General features: G+C 35.0%; 1 protein-coding gene across 3 annotated transcripts in view; it reads left to right on the top strand.

The window, feature by feature from the left end:
* Positions 1-16,479, top strand: part of MINDY3 (MINDY lysine 48 deubiquitinase 3) — a 93,067-nt gene that overhangs the window by 35,737 nt on the left and 40,851 nt on the right. For all 3 annotated transcript variants that reach the window (XM_066385300.1, XM_066385302.1, XM_066385301.1), the window contains 2 exons: positions 4,238-4,308; positions 7,067-7,147. In XM_066385300.1, the coding sequence (XP_066241397.1) occupies positions 4,238-4,308; positions 7,067-7,147 (152 nt within the window). The remainder of the gene's footprint in view (positions 1-4,237; positions 4,309-7,066; positions 7,148-16,479) is intronic.

Genomic DNA, 16,479 nt, shown 5'->3' with positions numbered 1-16,479 from the left:
AACATAAAGGGATGTTGTATCTTATTGAATGCCTTTTCTGCATCTATTAATAGGATGATATGATTTTTGGTTTTTGTTTTGTTGATGTGGTGTATTATGTTGAACCATCCTTGTGCTCCTGGAATGAATCCCACTTGATCAAGATGTATTATTTTTTATGTGTTGTATTCAATTTGATATATATATATTTTTAGGAGTTTTGCATCTGTATTTATTAGAGATATTGGTCTATAGTTTTCTTTTGTTGTTGTTCTTGCCAGGTTTTGGTATGAGGGTTATGTTGGCCTCATAAAATATGTTAGGCAGTGTTGCTTCTATTTTTTGTAAGACTTTTAGGAAGGATAGGTACCAAATCTTCTTTGACTGTTTGGTAGAATTCACTAGTATCGCCATCTGGTCATGGACTTTATTTTGGGGGGATGTTTTTGGTAGTTGTTTCTATTTCCTCCCTGCTTATGGGTCTATTTCGGTTTTCCACTTCTTTGTGACTCAGTCTAGGAAGATTTTATAGTTCTAGGAATTTATCTAAGGTTGTTGAATTTGGTGGCATATCTTTCATGGTATTCTATAATACTATGATCTTTTGGATATCTAGAGTGTCTGTGGTAATTTCTTCTCTTTCATTTTGGATTTTGTTTATATGAGTTCTTTCTCTTTTTTCCTCGGTAAACCTAGTCAGGGTTCGATTTTATTGATATTTTCAAATAACCAGCTCTTTGTTATAATAATTTTTTCTATACTTTTTTTGTTCTCTGTTTCATTTAGTTCTGTTCTAATTTTTACTATTTCCTTCTGCTGACTTTGGGTTACCTTTGTTCTTCTTTTTCTAGTTTTTAAGATTTCATGATATCATGTTAGGTTGTTTACTTGAGATTTCTCTTCTTTCTTGCTATAATCCTGTAATATTAAAAAACAAATAATAAAAACCTCCCTCTTATTACTGCTTTTGCTGCACCCCAGAAATTTTGACGTCATGTTGTCATTCTCATTTGTCTATATATATCTTTTGATATGCTTTTATCTCTTTTTCAATACATTCATTTTTTAGAAGTATATTATTTAATTTCCACATTTTTGTGGGTTTCTTCACTTTTTTGCTGTTATATTCTTAATTTTAAAGCCTAATGACCAGAAAATATGTTTGATATAATTTAAGTCTTTCTGAATTTGTTGATGTTAGTTTTTTGACCCAACATATGGTCTATCCTTGAGAATGTTGCATGCACATTGTGGAAAAATATATAATCTGATGTTTTGGGATGAAATGTCCTGTAAATGTATATTATATTTGTTTGGTCTAGTGTGTCATTTAAGGTCAATATTTCTTTATTGATTTTCTGTTTGGATGATCTATCATCCAATGATATGTTGAAATCTCCAATATGATTGTGTTTTTGTCTGCTTCAATTTTTAGATCAGTTAGTAGATGTCTTAATATTTTGGTGTTTCCTGATTTGGTGCATATATATTAAGAAGTGTATGTCTTCTTGATACAATGTTCCCAATATTATTATGAAATGTCCATCTTTGTCTCTGGTTACCTTTGTTGTCTTGAAGTCACTGTTGCCAGATATGAGTATGGATACACCTGCTTTTCTTTTATAATATTTGCTTGGAAAATTATTTTCCAACCTTTTACTTTGAGTCTGCTTTTGTCCTTGTGGTTTAGATGTGTCTCTTGAAGGCAGCGTATGTTTGGGTTTTGCTTTTTGTTTCAATTTGCTACTCTGTGCCTCTTAATTGGTGAGTTCAGTCCATTTACATTTATAGTAATTATTGACTCCTGAGGATTTCCTATAGCCATTTTATGTTTTGTTTTCTGGTAGCTCTATGTCTTGTTTGGTTCTTCTTTTTTGTGTTTCTTGTCAGTTGTTTTTGTTTGGTGGTATTTCATACTTCTTTCCCTTGTTTCTTTTTTAAGCTGTGTTTCAGTAGTAGCTTTATTGTGGTTGGTTACCATTAGGCTTAAGAAAGACATGTTCATATGTACAAGAGTCCTTTGTCATATGAGTGCTTCTGCACTCCATCCTCCTTTGCTACTGCAGATCTTTGTCATCTCCCCTTTTATGTTAGTGTTGTCACAGATTATCCTTGTTTTTGCTGTGACCTTGTTGGAGCTTTTACTTGTAGTTTTTAGAGGTTACTGTTTTCTTCCAGTAGGTGTCACTGTACTACAAGTTTTAGCTCTGTGAAATTCCTGGGTTGTCCTCCACTTAGATGTTGTGGCTGCAATGATTTAGGCAGGACTGCAGTTGCATTGCAGATGGGGTGTGTTGTGAGGGCTTTACAGCTTTGTGCCTCTAGCAATGGTGATCTCAGGCTTCTGTGCACTCCTCACCATGTTTCAACAGGCCAGAGGACCAGATGCAGAACACCTCTGTTCTTCAGGGGAGAGAGTGGCTCTGGAGAGCTAACAGTGGGGGTTGTCTGCTATTCTCTGTGACACAAGATGAGGAAAGTGGGATCTGGAAGGCTGGGGTGCCGCACTTTAGTTTTCTCTATCTCTGCCAAGTGCAGACTGCAGTCAGACTGTGGGAACACTGGCTATGACCCTGCACTCTGGCCACTTTGGTTTAGTATCACCCCCTCTGCCCCTATATGTCACTGCTTCTTCTGGCAGGAAACCCAGTCACTCTGGGTTTTCCTCTCTGTAAAAAATCCAAACAGCTTGAGCTTCCCTCCTCCTTGAAGTCTGGCAGAGAAAGAAAAACCCAGTCACTCTGGATTTGTCTCCTTTTGAAAGTCAACCACATATGTGTTTTATCTTCTGCCCCCCCCCCTTAGACTATCCCACCTTTAGTCCATTCAGTGTGTGGATCTTTCAAGCATGCCTGCAAGCCCTGCTGGGTTTCCTTTGCTGCATTATAGTTGTTCAATTTGTTAAAATTTCAAGGGGTGAGATCAGGAGTATCTCTCATGCCACTATTACTCTTACCAACACTTTTTGTTCATTGATTTATTGATTTATTGATTTATTGTTCATTGATACCACAGGTGTCAGGTGGTATCTCCTTGTGATTTTTATTCTTGTATTTTTTTTATTCAGTGAGAGGAGGGGAGGCAGAGATAGACCCCCTCATGTGCCAGTACCAGGATCCACTCAGAAAGCCCAGTAAGGGCAAAGCTTTGCCCTTCTAGGGCATTGCTCCATTGCTTAGCAACCAAGCTCTTCTTACCACCTGAGGCAGAGGCCATGGAGCCATCCTTAGCACTTGGGACCAACTCGCTCCAATTGAGCTATAGCTGCATAGAAGAGATAGAGAGAGAGAGAAGCGAGAAGGGGAAGGGTGGAAAAGCAGATGGGTGCTTCTTCTGTGTACCTTGACCAGAAATCAAACCCAGAACATCCACATGCCAGATTGATGCTCTACCACTGAGCCAACTGACCTGGGCCTCATTGTGGTTTTGATGTGCATTTCTCTAATGATTAGTGACATTGAGCATCTTGTCATATAAAAGTAAATACTCTTAATTACATACTTTAGCTATCAAAGCAGATAAAAATATTAAGTATATATTCTGTTTAAGGAAACAGGATTAATACATTTTTAAAATAATACCACCTAGATTGCATGCTTAAACAAGTGATTGTTCACATAATATGAGTAATTATTACTTAAGAATTATGAACAGCTACTTTGTTGTATTGAATATTAGAACATTATAATAAATAGACTAGATAGTATTTAAAATTTCAAGGCAAAAGATGATGTAGTATCTAACCATAACACTAGGTGGTGGTAACTGATTTTAGAAATTAAAGCGTGAAAATATTTCTAACCTATTTTTTTTTAACTAAACATTTAATGCTGGTTACACTTTAATAGGAAAGTAGGGGAAAATTTGCAAGGCTATACAGTACCATTTCTACCTGTTTGGGCTGCTCACCCTCCCTGTTCCTTTTGCTTTTGAATGCTATACTCCAATGATTCTCAAATATGTTGGTCTCATGCACTTTAAACTTTTAAAAATTACTGAGCATCCTAAAGAGCTTTTGCTAAAGTGGGTCATAAGTAAATAATGATCTATTGGTATTGAATAATGAGTAGTGCTATGCTGATGCTTTGCTATGAACTGTTAATAATAAATATGTGCTAGGTTTTAAGTATAATTTTGAGTAAAAGTAATTGTTTTGTTATAGGATATATATAACAATATATATATACTTATATACAAGTACTTTTCATATGTATGTGTATACAATGCTAACTTTTTTTATTGTTTGTTTGTTTTGCAGAACTTCTTGGTATACGTGAACAAGCAGCTGTAGGATTTTTAACATTAATGGAAGCTTTAAGATACTGTAAGGTCAGTTGATTTTTAAGATACTTGACTGGTGTTTGTTCCCATGGTCACTGTTGTGGATAATGTTTTGTCCTGTGACAACACATTTTAGCTCCTACTGTTATTCTATACCCTCTTCAGATTCTTCCTGGTCTCCCTTCCTGAACTGAAGGCTTATTATGGGTAGAGGTTAGCTGGCTCACAAAGGGTGGGGCAAGAACACAGCATGAAACAGTTTATGAAAATAAAAACATCTATTGTTGAATATAAATGTATTTTTGGTAAAGTGAGGGAAAAGAATGTACTGTTTCTTTCATACCAGTTAATAGTGCACTTCACTGAAACAATGGAAAATACTTTATCAGGCATAAAAAGAGAATCTGCTCAATGCCTGAAATTCTGACTTTTGTTCATCTGAAAGATGATTTCACACCACAAAAGAGGAATTCCAAGCATTTAATAGCATTAAACGCTTTAACACATGTGCTGAGTTTAGGAGCTGCCATGAAACTCATTTATTGCTATGTATTTTATTGCTCTACACAATCTAGAATAGCTACTGGATATTTCAAAGAATTTTAAATGGTGTTTAAATCATTAGTGGTTTGCATGTAACATGTCTTTATTTGGAGGAGGAAACAAGACCTAATATTCTTTTCCAATTTAAAATGGTGGTTCATGTCAGTGGTTCTGGTGATTAGTTTTAGTAACAGTAACAGTGTCTTGTGCTTACCCATTTTTCCTTCTTTCCCTTATTCTTTTTTTTAAAAACCAAACATTTATGCTGACACTTGGACAGGGGTGATATGTTATGAAAATCAAATAAGTTTTATCTTACCCTTATTAATTAGCATCAATCATAACGTTAAACAGTAGAACTTATTTTTTTAATGATTTTAACTGTACAAGCTAAAACTATTCAGTGTCAGCCTAGCAACCAAAGAATTGAGCTGCATGCTCTTCTAGCACACACACATGCATTTATATCATATATCCTAAAAGTGTGTGTGTATGTGCACACACAGAAAGGATGGTAACTATATAGAGTTGATGCGTATGGTAATTAGCTTGATTGTAGTGATCTTTACACAATGTATATGTATATCAAAACATTAATTTGTATATCTTAAATATATATAATTTTTATATCAGTGATATTTTAATAAAGCTGTTTATAAATAAAAGTGTGTATGTGTATGTATGTGTATGTTTTGAAGAGGTTAGGGTATTTATACTTTAAAATTTTCACCATACAACCCTGACAATCTGGATCCTGTCTGTCCTTCCAGAGGTGCATACTCTCTCCATTGCTGCACTCCAGCCATGCTGTCTCTTTCCCTCCCTCCCTCCCTCCCTCCCTCCCTCCCCCCTTCCTTCCTTCCTTCCTTCCTTCCTTCCTTCCTTCCTTCCTTCCTTCCTTCCTTCCTTCCTTTCTTCCTTCTTTCTTCTTTTTTTTCAGGTGAGAGGAGGGGAGATAGTGAGGCAAACACCCACATACTCCCTGACCGGATCCACCTGGCAACACCGTCTTGGGCTGATGATTGAGTACCAAGCTATTTTTAACACCTGAGGCTGATGCACTCCAATTGAGCTATCTTTAGTGCCCAGGGCCGATGCTCAAACCAGTTGAGCCATTGGCTGCAGGAGGGGAAGAGAGAGTGAAGGTGGAACGTGGGAGAAGCAGATGATCACTTGTCCTGTGTGCCCTGGCTGGGAGTCGAACCTGGGATGTCCATATACCGAACTGACACTCTATTCACTGAGCCACTGGCCAGAGCCAATAAATAAAATCTTAAAAAAAAAAAAATTTTTTCAAAGGGCCCTGGTATTGGTTAAACCAGGGCATCATATCAGGGTTGTTGGCTAATTAGGAAAGAATAGTGGGCCCTGACTGCTGCAAATAGCCATTTGGAATTTCTCAATTCTAGGCAGTCTGTGTGAGCAAAAGCAACTCAGTAAATTTGATTGGTAAGGTTAGCTTTTTTAAGTAAAATCTTTGTCCTTATAAATGTGTGGAATTGATTGATGTGAATGTGATTGCTTTTCACAAGTCTATTTTGTTGTTGTTATTGAACATTAAGCTTTCTTTTTCTGTCACATACACACAAAATGATACTACCAAATTTTTGGTACTATAGTTTTTAGAGATTAAATAAATAACCCTGAAGCCAGGCTGTAAGTGTAACTTTTTTACATTTTAAACAGATTCATATTGTAAAACTTGGAAAGATACCTCCTACCATGAAGAGTTAAATGACAGAATTCTTTTATATACTTCCATGTTTTCAAATACATATTTTGCTTTAGAGAGATTATTATATTTTCCTAGGTTGTTCTGAAGACAGGAGGATGTTCTTAAGGCTTTTCCCTTTATTCATAAATGTACTCATTTGTTCATTTATAATGATTTTCCTGATCAAGTTATTATAATCAAGCTTATGGTTTTAGGGTTTTGAGGTGCCAAGCTAAAATTCCAGAAGTGGCCATTCTATCTAGGAACTTTAGTAAAACCTGAGAATGAGTCTTAGAGTTAAAACTCATTATTTCTAGCTCTGTTAAATAGTGTTGTTTTTGTTGTTCTGTGTAAAGGCCCTGATCATCTTTATAACATTCGTTTTACATTTAGCATTTGACTTAATGGGTAAGACATTCTAGCAAAATGCATTATTCCATTTAAATATGAATTGGACACTCTATTTACATTTCAAATATTCATGGCCAAATATCTAACAGACAGTATAAAATTTTCATCTGTGTGTTTATTTTGCTACATTTGTTCTAGGTTGGTTCTTACTTGAAATCTCCAAAATTTCCTATTTGGATTGTTGGCAGTGAAACTCACCTCACCGTATTTTTTGCCAAGGTATGCTTATAGCAGGATTTTTTTTTAAGGTATAACATCACTCAGACAAGTTATATAAGTTTATATTTAATTTTGACCTTTGTGCAAACGTCAGTGTATCCCCACTAACAAGTGGATCGTTCTAAAATCTAAAATATTAATACTAAACATATTGTTATACTGCTCTAGTTTAAAAAACAAATAAATAAAATCTGTGATGACTTCGTTAGAAATCTTTTACCTTTTCTGACTCTAGTGCTTCGGTGTTTGTGTTCTGGGTTTTGTTTTTGTTTTTTAGGAATCGCTTGTGTTATGATAAGAGTTCCAGATTGTTCTCTTGTACAAAAGATTAAAATCTCACTTACATTATATAAAATAATTTTAGTAACAACTTCTTCTAGGAAAATATTTTAAAATTTATTAATTGTTTGATGGTATCACACTTCGGTGCTCTTTTAAGGTGGAATAGTCCCTATAGTTTTAATAGGTTCATGGTAACAATATGAAAATTAATTAAATGTATTTGAGTATGTTTATTTTAAAATTCTGACAACAAAACCTTTTCTAAATTCTAGCCTTTAACAGTGTTTTTTCCCTACAATTGAGTTATTCAGAGCTGTAAAGTCAGACGGCCTTTATTTGAATTCCAGCCTTGCCACTTTCTAACATTGCTCAGCGTCTTTTCTTATGTATTTAACATGGGGATTAATAATAGTACCTATCCCTCTTAGAATTGTTCTCAGCCTTAAAGATCAAATATTTAGCAGTACTATTTATTACAAGTTAAATGCCCAGTAAATCCTAGCTGTCATCATCGTCATCATCATCATCATCGCTGTTGTTTTCATTATTCTACAAACATTTATTAAATGTCTCTGATTTTCCTACAGATTTTCTATATGTTGGCCTGAGGAAAATATATAATTGTGTTTTTGAGGTTTCTCAATTCTGATGCACTTTCAATTACTCTTTAATTTTTTTAGCTTGTATTTACTAATGTGGGTTTATTTATGTCTGTAATAATTGTGATTAGTATAAATTGTAGCTAAGATTGAACTGACAATGCTGAATTCTGTGGGTCTGTTTTCTTATTTGTTCCTGTATTTACTTTTATTGTGCTGGCAAAAGTGCAGCTAGTGGGTTTAGAGCAAGTTATACATACTGCTCACAAAAATTAGGGAATAGTTTCATATTTATTTTGAAATATCCCCTAATTTTTGTGAGCAGTATACTTAACTTTTTCTTAAATAAGTAGAGCTATAAAACACAACTCAAAGTACAAACTGATAGCTAATATTTAGTCTGAAAGCTTTTGCTGTTCCCTCTAAAAATGAAGAGGAAGAAGTTAAAAGCATAATGTAAACTATAGAAATTGAGCAACTTCTAATTCTGAAATGAAGATTTCATTATTTGACTAATTTTTGTGTCATGTCATAAATTTCCATAAAAGAAAATTAGTTCTAATTTTCATATAAAGGATACTTTCAAGCCGGTTATTATTTTATTTCCAACCCTATTCTTTAGATTTAAGAAAATTAATAAATTCTATGAAATTATATGTTTTAAATATAAATGATAATATGAAAATATTTTAAACCTAAATTTTATGATTGATATTTAAGGGGTGCTTATATTGTCAAAATAGCAGCAGACAGTTAATACAAGGAACAGAGTCAATTCAGCTATGTAAATATGCAGGCATTTTGTATTCAAACATCTACATATTACGTATATTGATAAAGTTGTGGGAGTAAATGATACCTACTTACTATGAAATATACACTTGTTACCAGCCTTTCCTGGTGTTCTTTGTTGCTCTGATAGTATTTGGTTCATTGTGCTGTTGCATTTATAACATAGTGTATAGTCCTTACTTCCCACACCAGTTTTTAATATGTCAGATGATCAGCTGGGAGCCTTGTCCAAGGCAGGGGTGCTTTCATTTATCTTCTTATTTCTAGACCTCAAGACATGCAATGAAATGTTAAATTAGATGCATCAGTACACAAAGTGAAACACAAAAATTTCTGCAGCACCAGCTGTAGGCCTAACCAATCAAACTCAGAGTATGTCATGTCAGTCAGAAAGGGTTTTTAAATCTATTTTCATTTATCTGCTTCCTTTAAGCTACTAATAATCCTGATAGGAAAATATACACACATCTGAAGTGGTCATAGAGAATTTTATAGTAAGATTTAGATTCTTCAACTGTTATAAATCTTGAAAATCATATATCTTGCTTTTGAACTCTTCAAATGATACTAATGTTTTCTGTTCTGATATTTCCTATTCTTTCGATCTGAAATATAGTCTGGCACACACATTAGTTTAGTAACTAAAGCCTTTGCATGAATTTTCCATACTTGGCTTCTAGTGACATTTATATCTTCTCAAAATATTTTTTCATAACTCATTGTTTATTTAATTTTTATTTTAAATTTATTGTATTGACATGGTTTCAAGTGTCCCAATCAATATAACACCCTCTACACACCACATCATGCCCCCCTATATCCCATAAAAAGTCTCTTTCCACGTCTATCTCACCCCCGTTGACCTCTCTACCCCTATCTCCACCTCCCTTTTCCCTCTTACTATTGCTACTCTGTTGTCTGTATATATGTGTTAACGTATGTCCCCATGTATAAGACACTCCCATGTATAAGACAGACCTTAATTTGGGGGGCCCAAAATTTGAAAAAAATGTATTACATAAAGTTATTGAACTCAAGTTTTATTCATAAAATTCATACAACTCCTCATCACTGTCAAAACTCCCATCCATTAGCTTGTCCTCATCTGTGTCTGATGACAAGTCACTGTCTTCAACAATGAGCACAAAAACAAGCACAAAAAAGCAGGAAATGCAAGTAAAAATATCTACAACCACTGTATAAGACGCACCCAGTTTTTAGACCCCAAATTTTTCGAAAAAGGCTGTATCTTGTATATGGGGAAATATGGTATGTATACATTCTTCAATGCTATCTTCTCTTCCCCCTTCCCTCTTACAGCTGTCCATCTGTTCTCTGTGATCCTGCCTCTGTTTTTATTTTGTTCCTCAGATAATTGTGTTCATTAGATTCCACTTAGCAATAAGATCATAGGATATTTGTCTTTTTCTGCCTGGCTTATTTCACTTAGCAAAATAATCTCCAGGTCCATCCATGCCATCACAAAAGGTGAGATTTTCTTCTGTTTTACAGCCATGTAGGATACCATTCTGTAAATGTACCACAGCTTTTTTATCCACTCGTCCACTGACGGACACTTAGGCTGTTTCCAGATTTTGGCTATTGTAAACAATGCTGCAGTGAACATGGGGGTGCATATCTTCTTTTGAATTCATGTTTCGAGATTCTTAGGATATATTCCTAGAAGTGGGATAGCTGGATCATAAACTCATTCCATTTTTAATTTTTTGAGGAATCTCCATACTGTTTTCCACAGTGGCTGGATGAGTCTGCATTCCCACCAGCAGTGCAGGAGGGTTCCCTTTTCTCCACGCTCTCTCACCAGCACTTGTTTGTTGATTTGTTAATGAAAGCCATTCTCGCAGGTGTGAGGTGATATCTCATTGTGGGTTTTTCTGTTTTTGTTTTTAATTTTTTTATTTAGATGATTAAATTTAACAGGGTGACATTGGTCAACTAGAGTACATAGGTTTTGGGTAAACATCTCCACATCATTTGGACAGTCGATTGGGTTATATACCCATCACCCAAATCAAATCATCTTCTATCACCTTATATTGGTCCATCTTTATGTCTCTCCCCCTACCCCATCCTCTTCCCATTTCCCTTACCCCCTTCCCCCTCCCCCTAGTAACGAGTGTAATTCTATTTATGCCCATGAGTCTCAATTTTGTGTCCTACCTATGTATGGAATCATACAGTTCTTAGCTTTTTCTGATTTACTTATTTCATTCAGTATAATGTTCTCAAGGTCCATCCATGTTGTCATAAATGATACTGTGTCATTGTTTCTTATGGCTGAGTAGTATTCCATTGTATATATGTACCACATCTTCTTTATCCAATCCTTTATTGAAGGGGACTTTGGTTGTTTTCATGTCTTGGCCTCTGTGAATAATGCTGCATTTAACATGGGGGTGCATGTGTCTTTACATACCAATATTTTCAAGTTTTGGGATTATATCTCCAGTAGAGGGATTACTGGGTCATATGGTAGTTCTATTCTTAATTTTTTGAGGAACCTCCATATGTTCTTCCATAGTGGTTGTACTACTTTACATTCCCACCAACAGTGAATGAGGGTTCCTTTTTCTCCACAGCCTCTCCAACATTTGTTATTACCTGTCTTGTTGATAATAACTAATCTAACACGTGTGAGGTGGTATTTCATCGTAGTTTTTTTTTTGTTTGTTTGTTTGTTTGTTTGTTTTTTGTATTTCTCTAATAGCTAGTAAAGGTGAGTATCTTTTCATATATATATATATTTCTTCTTGGGTGAAGTGTCTGTTCATGTTCTCTCCCCATTTTTTGGATTGTTTGCTTGTTTGTTGCTGAGTTTTGTGAGTTCTTTATATATTTTGGATATTAACCCCTTATCTGACCTGTTGTTTGAAAATATCATCCCCCACTTAGTTGGCTGTTTTGTTGTTAGTTTCTTTTGCTGTGCAGAAGCTTCTTAGTTTGATATAGTCCCATTCATCTGTCTTTGCCTTTTCTTCCCTTGGCTTTGAGTTGAATTCATAAAATGTTCTCTACAGCCAAGGTCCATGAGTTTAGTACCTATGTTTTCTTCTATGTAATTTATTGTTTTAGATCTTATATTTAGGTCTTAGATCCATTTTGAATTAATTTCTGTGCATGGGGAAAAACTGTAGTCAAGGTTCATTCTTTTGCTTGTGGCTTTCCAATTTCCCCAGCACCATTTATTGAAGAGGCTTTCTTTTCTCCGTTGTGTGTTTTTGGTTACTTTATCAAAGATGATTTTCTCATGTATATGTAGTTTTATTTCTGAGGTCTCAATTCTGTTCCATTGGTCTGTGTGTCTGTTTTTCTTCCAATACCATGCTGTTTTGGTTATTGTGGCTCTGTAGTATAATTTGAAGTCAGGTATTGTAATACCGCCAACTTTTTTTTTACCCTCTCAGGATTACTTTGGTTATTTGAGGTTTTTTATGGTTCCATACAAACCTGATGATTTTTTGTTCTATTTCTTTAAAAATGACATTGGAATTTTGATGAGAATTGTATTAAATTTGTATAATATTGCTTTGGGTAATATGGCCATTTTAACTATATTTATTCTTCCTGTACAAGAACATGGGATATTTTTCCATTTCATTGTGTCTTTTTCAATTTCCTTTAATAATGCTTTATAGTTTTCAGTATATAGGTCTTTTACATTTTTTGTTATGGAATAATGACAGCCTCAAGACTTCAAAAATTGGTGATGGAAGTGGTTTGGGGGATGATGGGAAAGAAGGGATTGGGATCAAATTTTCATTTTGAATAGATCACTCTGGCTAATTGTGGAAAACAGACATATTGAAGGCTAACCTAGGGAGTAGGTAAACAAGACTTCTTTAGTGTTCCAGGTAAGCAAGGAATATAGTTTGGTCCAGGGTAATGGTGGTGGAGATGGATTGAAGCACATAAATTTGAGAGATTTATTCTTGAGTTAAACTGACAGGACTTGGTGATAGGTTAGATTGGATGGATAAAAGTTAAAGAGTTCTGATGACACGTTTTTACTGTTTAGATTTTCAAGACTTTGAAAGAACTTAGTAGCTTTGCTATTGTAGAATATACCCATGATTTATTTTACTTTTTGCAAACTGACCAGGTTAAGAGGAAAGATTGTAATACTACAGTTTGGGAGCAGTTCAGCCAGATAATCCCCACAGTGAGGTTTACAAGACCTGCCCACAAAGATGGTGCTTTTAGTTTTTCAAATATTAGCAGACCACCTAGAGTCACCAGACAGTTGAGGAATGCTTACATGAAAAACAGAACAAATAGGGAGAAAGAAACTCAAAAGAATGGAGACAGTGTAGGGGATAGTGTAGGGGTCAAAAGAAAACTAAAAAGAAAAATAAAAACCTAAGAAGAGTTTATATATCCATAAAGCTATGGATTCTATGAGAAAAGAACGTTTTAAAAAAAAGTAACTATAAAATTTACTGAAAGAATTGGAAGGCAAATTAGAGAAGTCTTTCTCCGAGATTGTTGCAGTATCTTCTAACTGATGACCATACTGTTCACCTTTGCCAGGTTGTAGTATTTCATTTCAGCAACTAAAGTGGCCCCGAAACTTTGTTACTCTTCTGCTCAAAACCTGGTATTTGTTCTCCTTTCACTAAGAATAAAAGCCAAAGTCCTTGGAATACCTACAGGACTCTCTCACCTCATGTAATTCTGTTTCCTCTCTAATCTCATTACCTATTACTTCCCTTCCTATCTTTTTTGCCACATTGGCCTTTCCTCTGCCTCCTCAAAAATGCAACAGTGGGCCCTGGCCGGTTGGCTCAGTGGTAGAGCGTCGGCCTGGCGTGCAGAATTCCCGGGTTCGATTCCCGGCCAGGGCACACAGGAGAAGCGCCCATTTGCTTCTCCACCCCTCCCCCTCTCCTTCCTCTCTCTCTCTCTCTTCCCCTCCTGCAGCGAGGCTCCATTGGAGCAAAAGATGGCCCGGGTGCTGGGGGTGGCTCCTTGGCCTCTGCCCCAGGCGCTAGAGTGGCTCTGGTCGCAACAGAGCGATGCCCCGGAGGGGCAGAGCATCACCCCCTGGTGGGCATGCCGGGTGGATCCCGGTCGGGTGCATGAGGGAGTCTGTCTGACTGTCTCTCCTCGTTTCCAGCTTCAGAAAAAGAAAAAAAAATGCAACAGTGTCCACTTTGCTTAAAATGATCTTGCCTCAGTGTCTGTATAAAAGATTCCTTTCTTTGGGTTAGCAGTCTAATGTCACCTCCTTAATGAGGCTTTCCCTGGCCATCTTTCCTAAAATTTTAAAATTGTAGTCCCCTTCCTTTACCTCTTATTAACATTTTCTCTTTTTCTCTCTCTCAAATACTTTTTTTAAATTAAGGTGAAATTCACATAACAAAATTAATTACTTTCAAGTGAACAATTTAGTGGCTTTTGGTATGTTCACAGTTTTGTGCATCCACCATTTGTATGTAGTTTCAAAACATTTTCATCATCCTAAAATAAAACCTCATGTCTGTTAAGCAGTTACTCCCCATTTCCACTCTGAGGTTTCAGCAACCACCAATTAGCTTTTAATCTCTATGATTGACTGGTGCTGGATATTTCATATAAGTGGAATCATAAGATATGTGACCTTTGTGTCTGGATTCTTTCACTGAGTATATGGTTTTTGAGGTTTATTCTTGTAACATGGATCAGAACTTCATTCCTTTTTGGCTGAATGACACTCTACACATGCATATAACACAATTTGTGGACATTTGGTTTGTTTTTACCTTTTGGCTATTGTGAACTGCTGCTATGAACATTCTTACACAAGCACTTGCTTGAGTCCCTGTTTCCAATTCTGTTTCGTTGATACCTACAACTGGAATTTCTGGATCATATGGCAGTTCTCTGGTTGAGTTTTCTGGGAATCACCAAACTGTTTCCACAACTGTACCATTTTATATCCCCACTAGCAGTATGTAAGCGTTCCAAGTTTTTCACATCTTTGATAACACTTTATATTATTATTATTATTATTATTATTATTATTATTATTACCACCATTCTAGTGTATGTTAAGTGGTCATTGTGGTTTTGACGTGTATTTACCTGTGAGTAGTGTTAACCACCTCTTTATGTGCTATTACCCATTTCTGTATTTTCTTTGAAGAATGATCTATTCTGATTCTTTGCCCATTTTTGAGTTAGGTTGTCTTTTTGTTATTGAATTGTAAGGGTTTTTAATACATTCTGGATACTATATACATACTATGGTATATATTTTACTGATTTGTTTTATATATTATTTGTGTCTTTCACTAGGTAAAGTGTATGAGAGCAGGCTTTCTGTTTTGTGTGTGTTTGTACTGTTTCCCAGTGCCTAGGACAGTGCCAGGCAGTGTTTGTGCTCAATAAATTGTTGAACAAATAAATTGCAGAAAACACTAAAGGAAGGTTTATCTCACTAAAAATTGTAATATAACTATATTTGTACATGGTAAGAGGGGATAAGGGGGCTTAGTAGTGCTAAATTGCCTTAGATCATAATAATTCATCGTCCGTAGGTCCTTAAATCAAGAAATAGCAGCATTTAATGCATGTATTATTCTTATTTGGAGGCAAAAATAGAAGAACTAGATTTTGCTCTTTACCTGATCAACTGAAACCCACATTTATACACAGATTCTTTCTTCAGATTAATGTTTAAAAACAAGTTTGATGAGTATTTATAAATAAGCATTGTCACAATATATACTTTGTCATAGTTAAGATTTATGGTCATAGTTTGCTGATGAATAAGAAAATGTTTCTATTTAGTGAAATGACTTTTTACCTATCTGTTTAGGTTTTTCCTTTTGAGATAAACAATTAATTTTTAGGTCTCTAAGTAAACTATAACTTTTTTTTTTAAAAGGTTCTTGATTTTAAATTTCAGTGCCAAACTATTTATTTAATAAAGTTACTATTTCATATTTGAGCTGTCCAGTGGCTCAGCCCTTAACATTTTTATATTTATATTTATATTGGAACCCTCTTCTTAACCCATGGAGAAATCACTGAATACATTTTGTAGAATTATAAGAGATTTTTCACAGTTCAGTTTTATTTGAAAATCAATGTTTAAAATACATTTAATAATAAAAATTTTATGAACAGATGGTAAAACTTTAGGTCAGTCATGTATAACCAACTTCTTTAAGTGTTTAAATATAGTGACCATGTTTTATAAATCATCTTACTTTTTTATCTGACTTAGACACAGTGATCTTTTTTTTTATCTCATCAAGCATCTGTATCTGTGAAACAACTAAACTGATATTGTACTCTTTGACATAGTATCTTAGGGATTATGGTCGAAAGAAATACATACAAGTTATTCTATATAAATGGGAATTTTATATATACTGTTGAGGGGGAATAGCACAGAATCTTAACTGCGGGGACCTTATAGGCAATCAGACTCATCCAGCAGCAGGTGACTCACAGAAATCTCTTATCAAGAGAATGTGGTTGAGGTGAAAAGCAGTAGGTAAATGAACTTCTTCAAAAGAAGAAACTTAATTTCTACTGAAATCTATACACTGGGAAGGAGTGTGCTATGAGTATGGACAGTGTCTTCAGAAATATGATGACGTTAGTTGAAAACTTACAAACCTGCATATGTTAAATGATTTTGAGAAATAGATG

The sequence above is a fragment of the Saccopteryx leptura genome, chromosome 5 (genome assembly GCF_036850995.1).
Source record: "Saccopteryx leptura isolate mSacLep1 chromosome 5, mSacLep1_pri_phased_curated, whole genome shotgun sequence".
NCBI lineage: Eukaryota > Metazoa > Chordata > Mammalia > Chiroptera > Emballonuridae > Saccopteryx > Saccopteryx leptura.
Note: the sequence above shows the minus strand (reverse complement) of the source record. Positions and strands in the feature narration are given on the sequence as shown.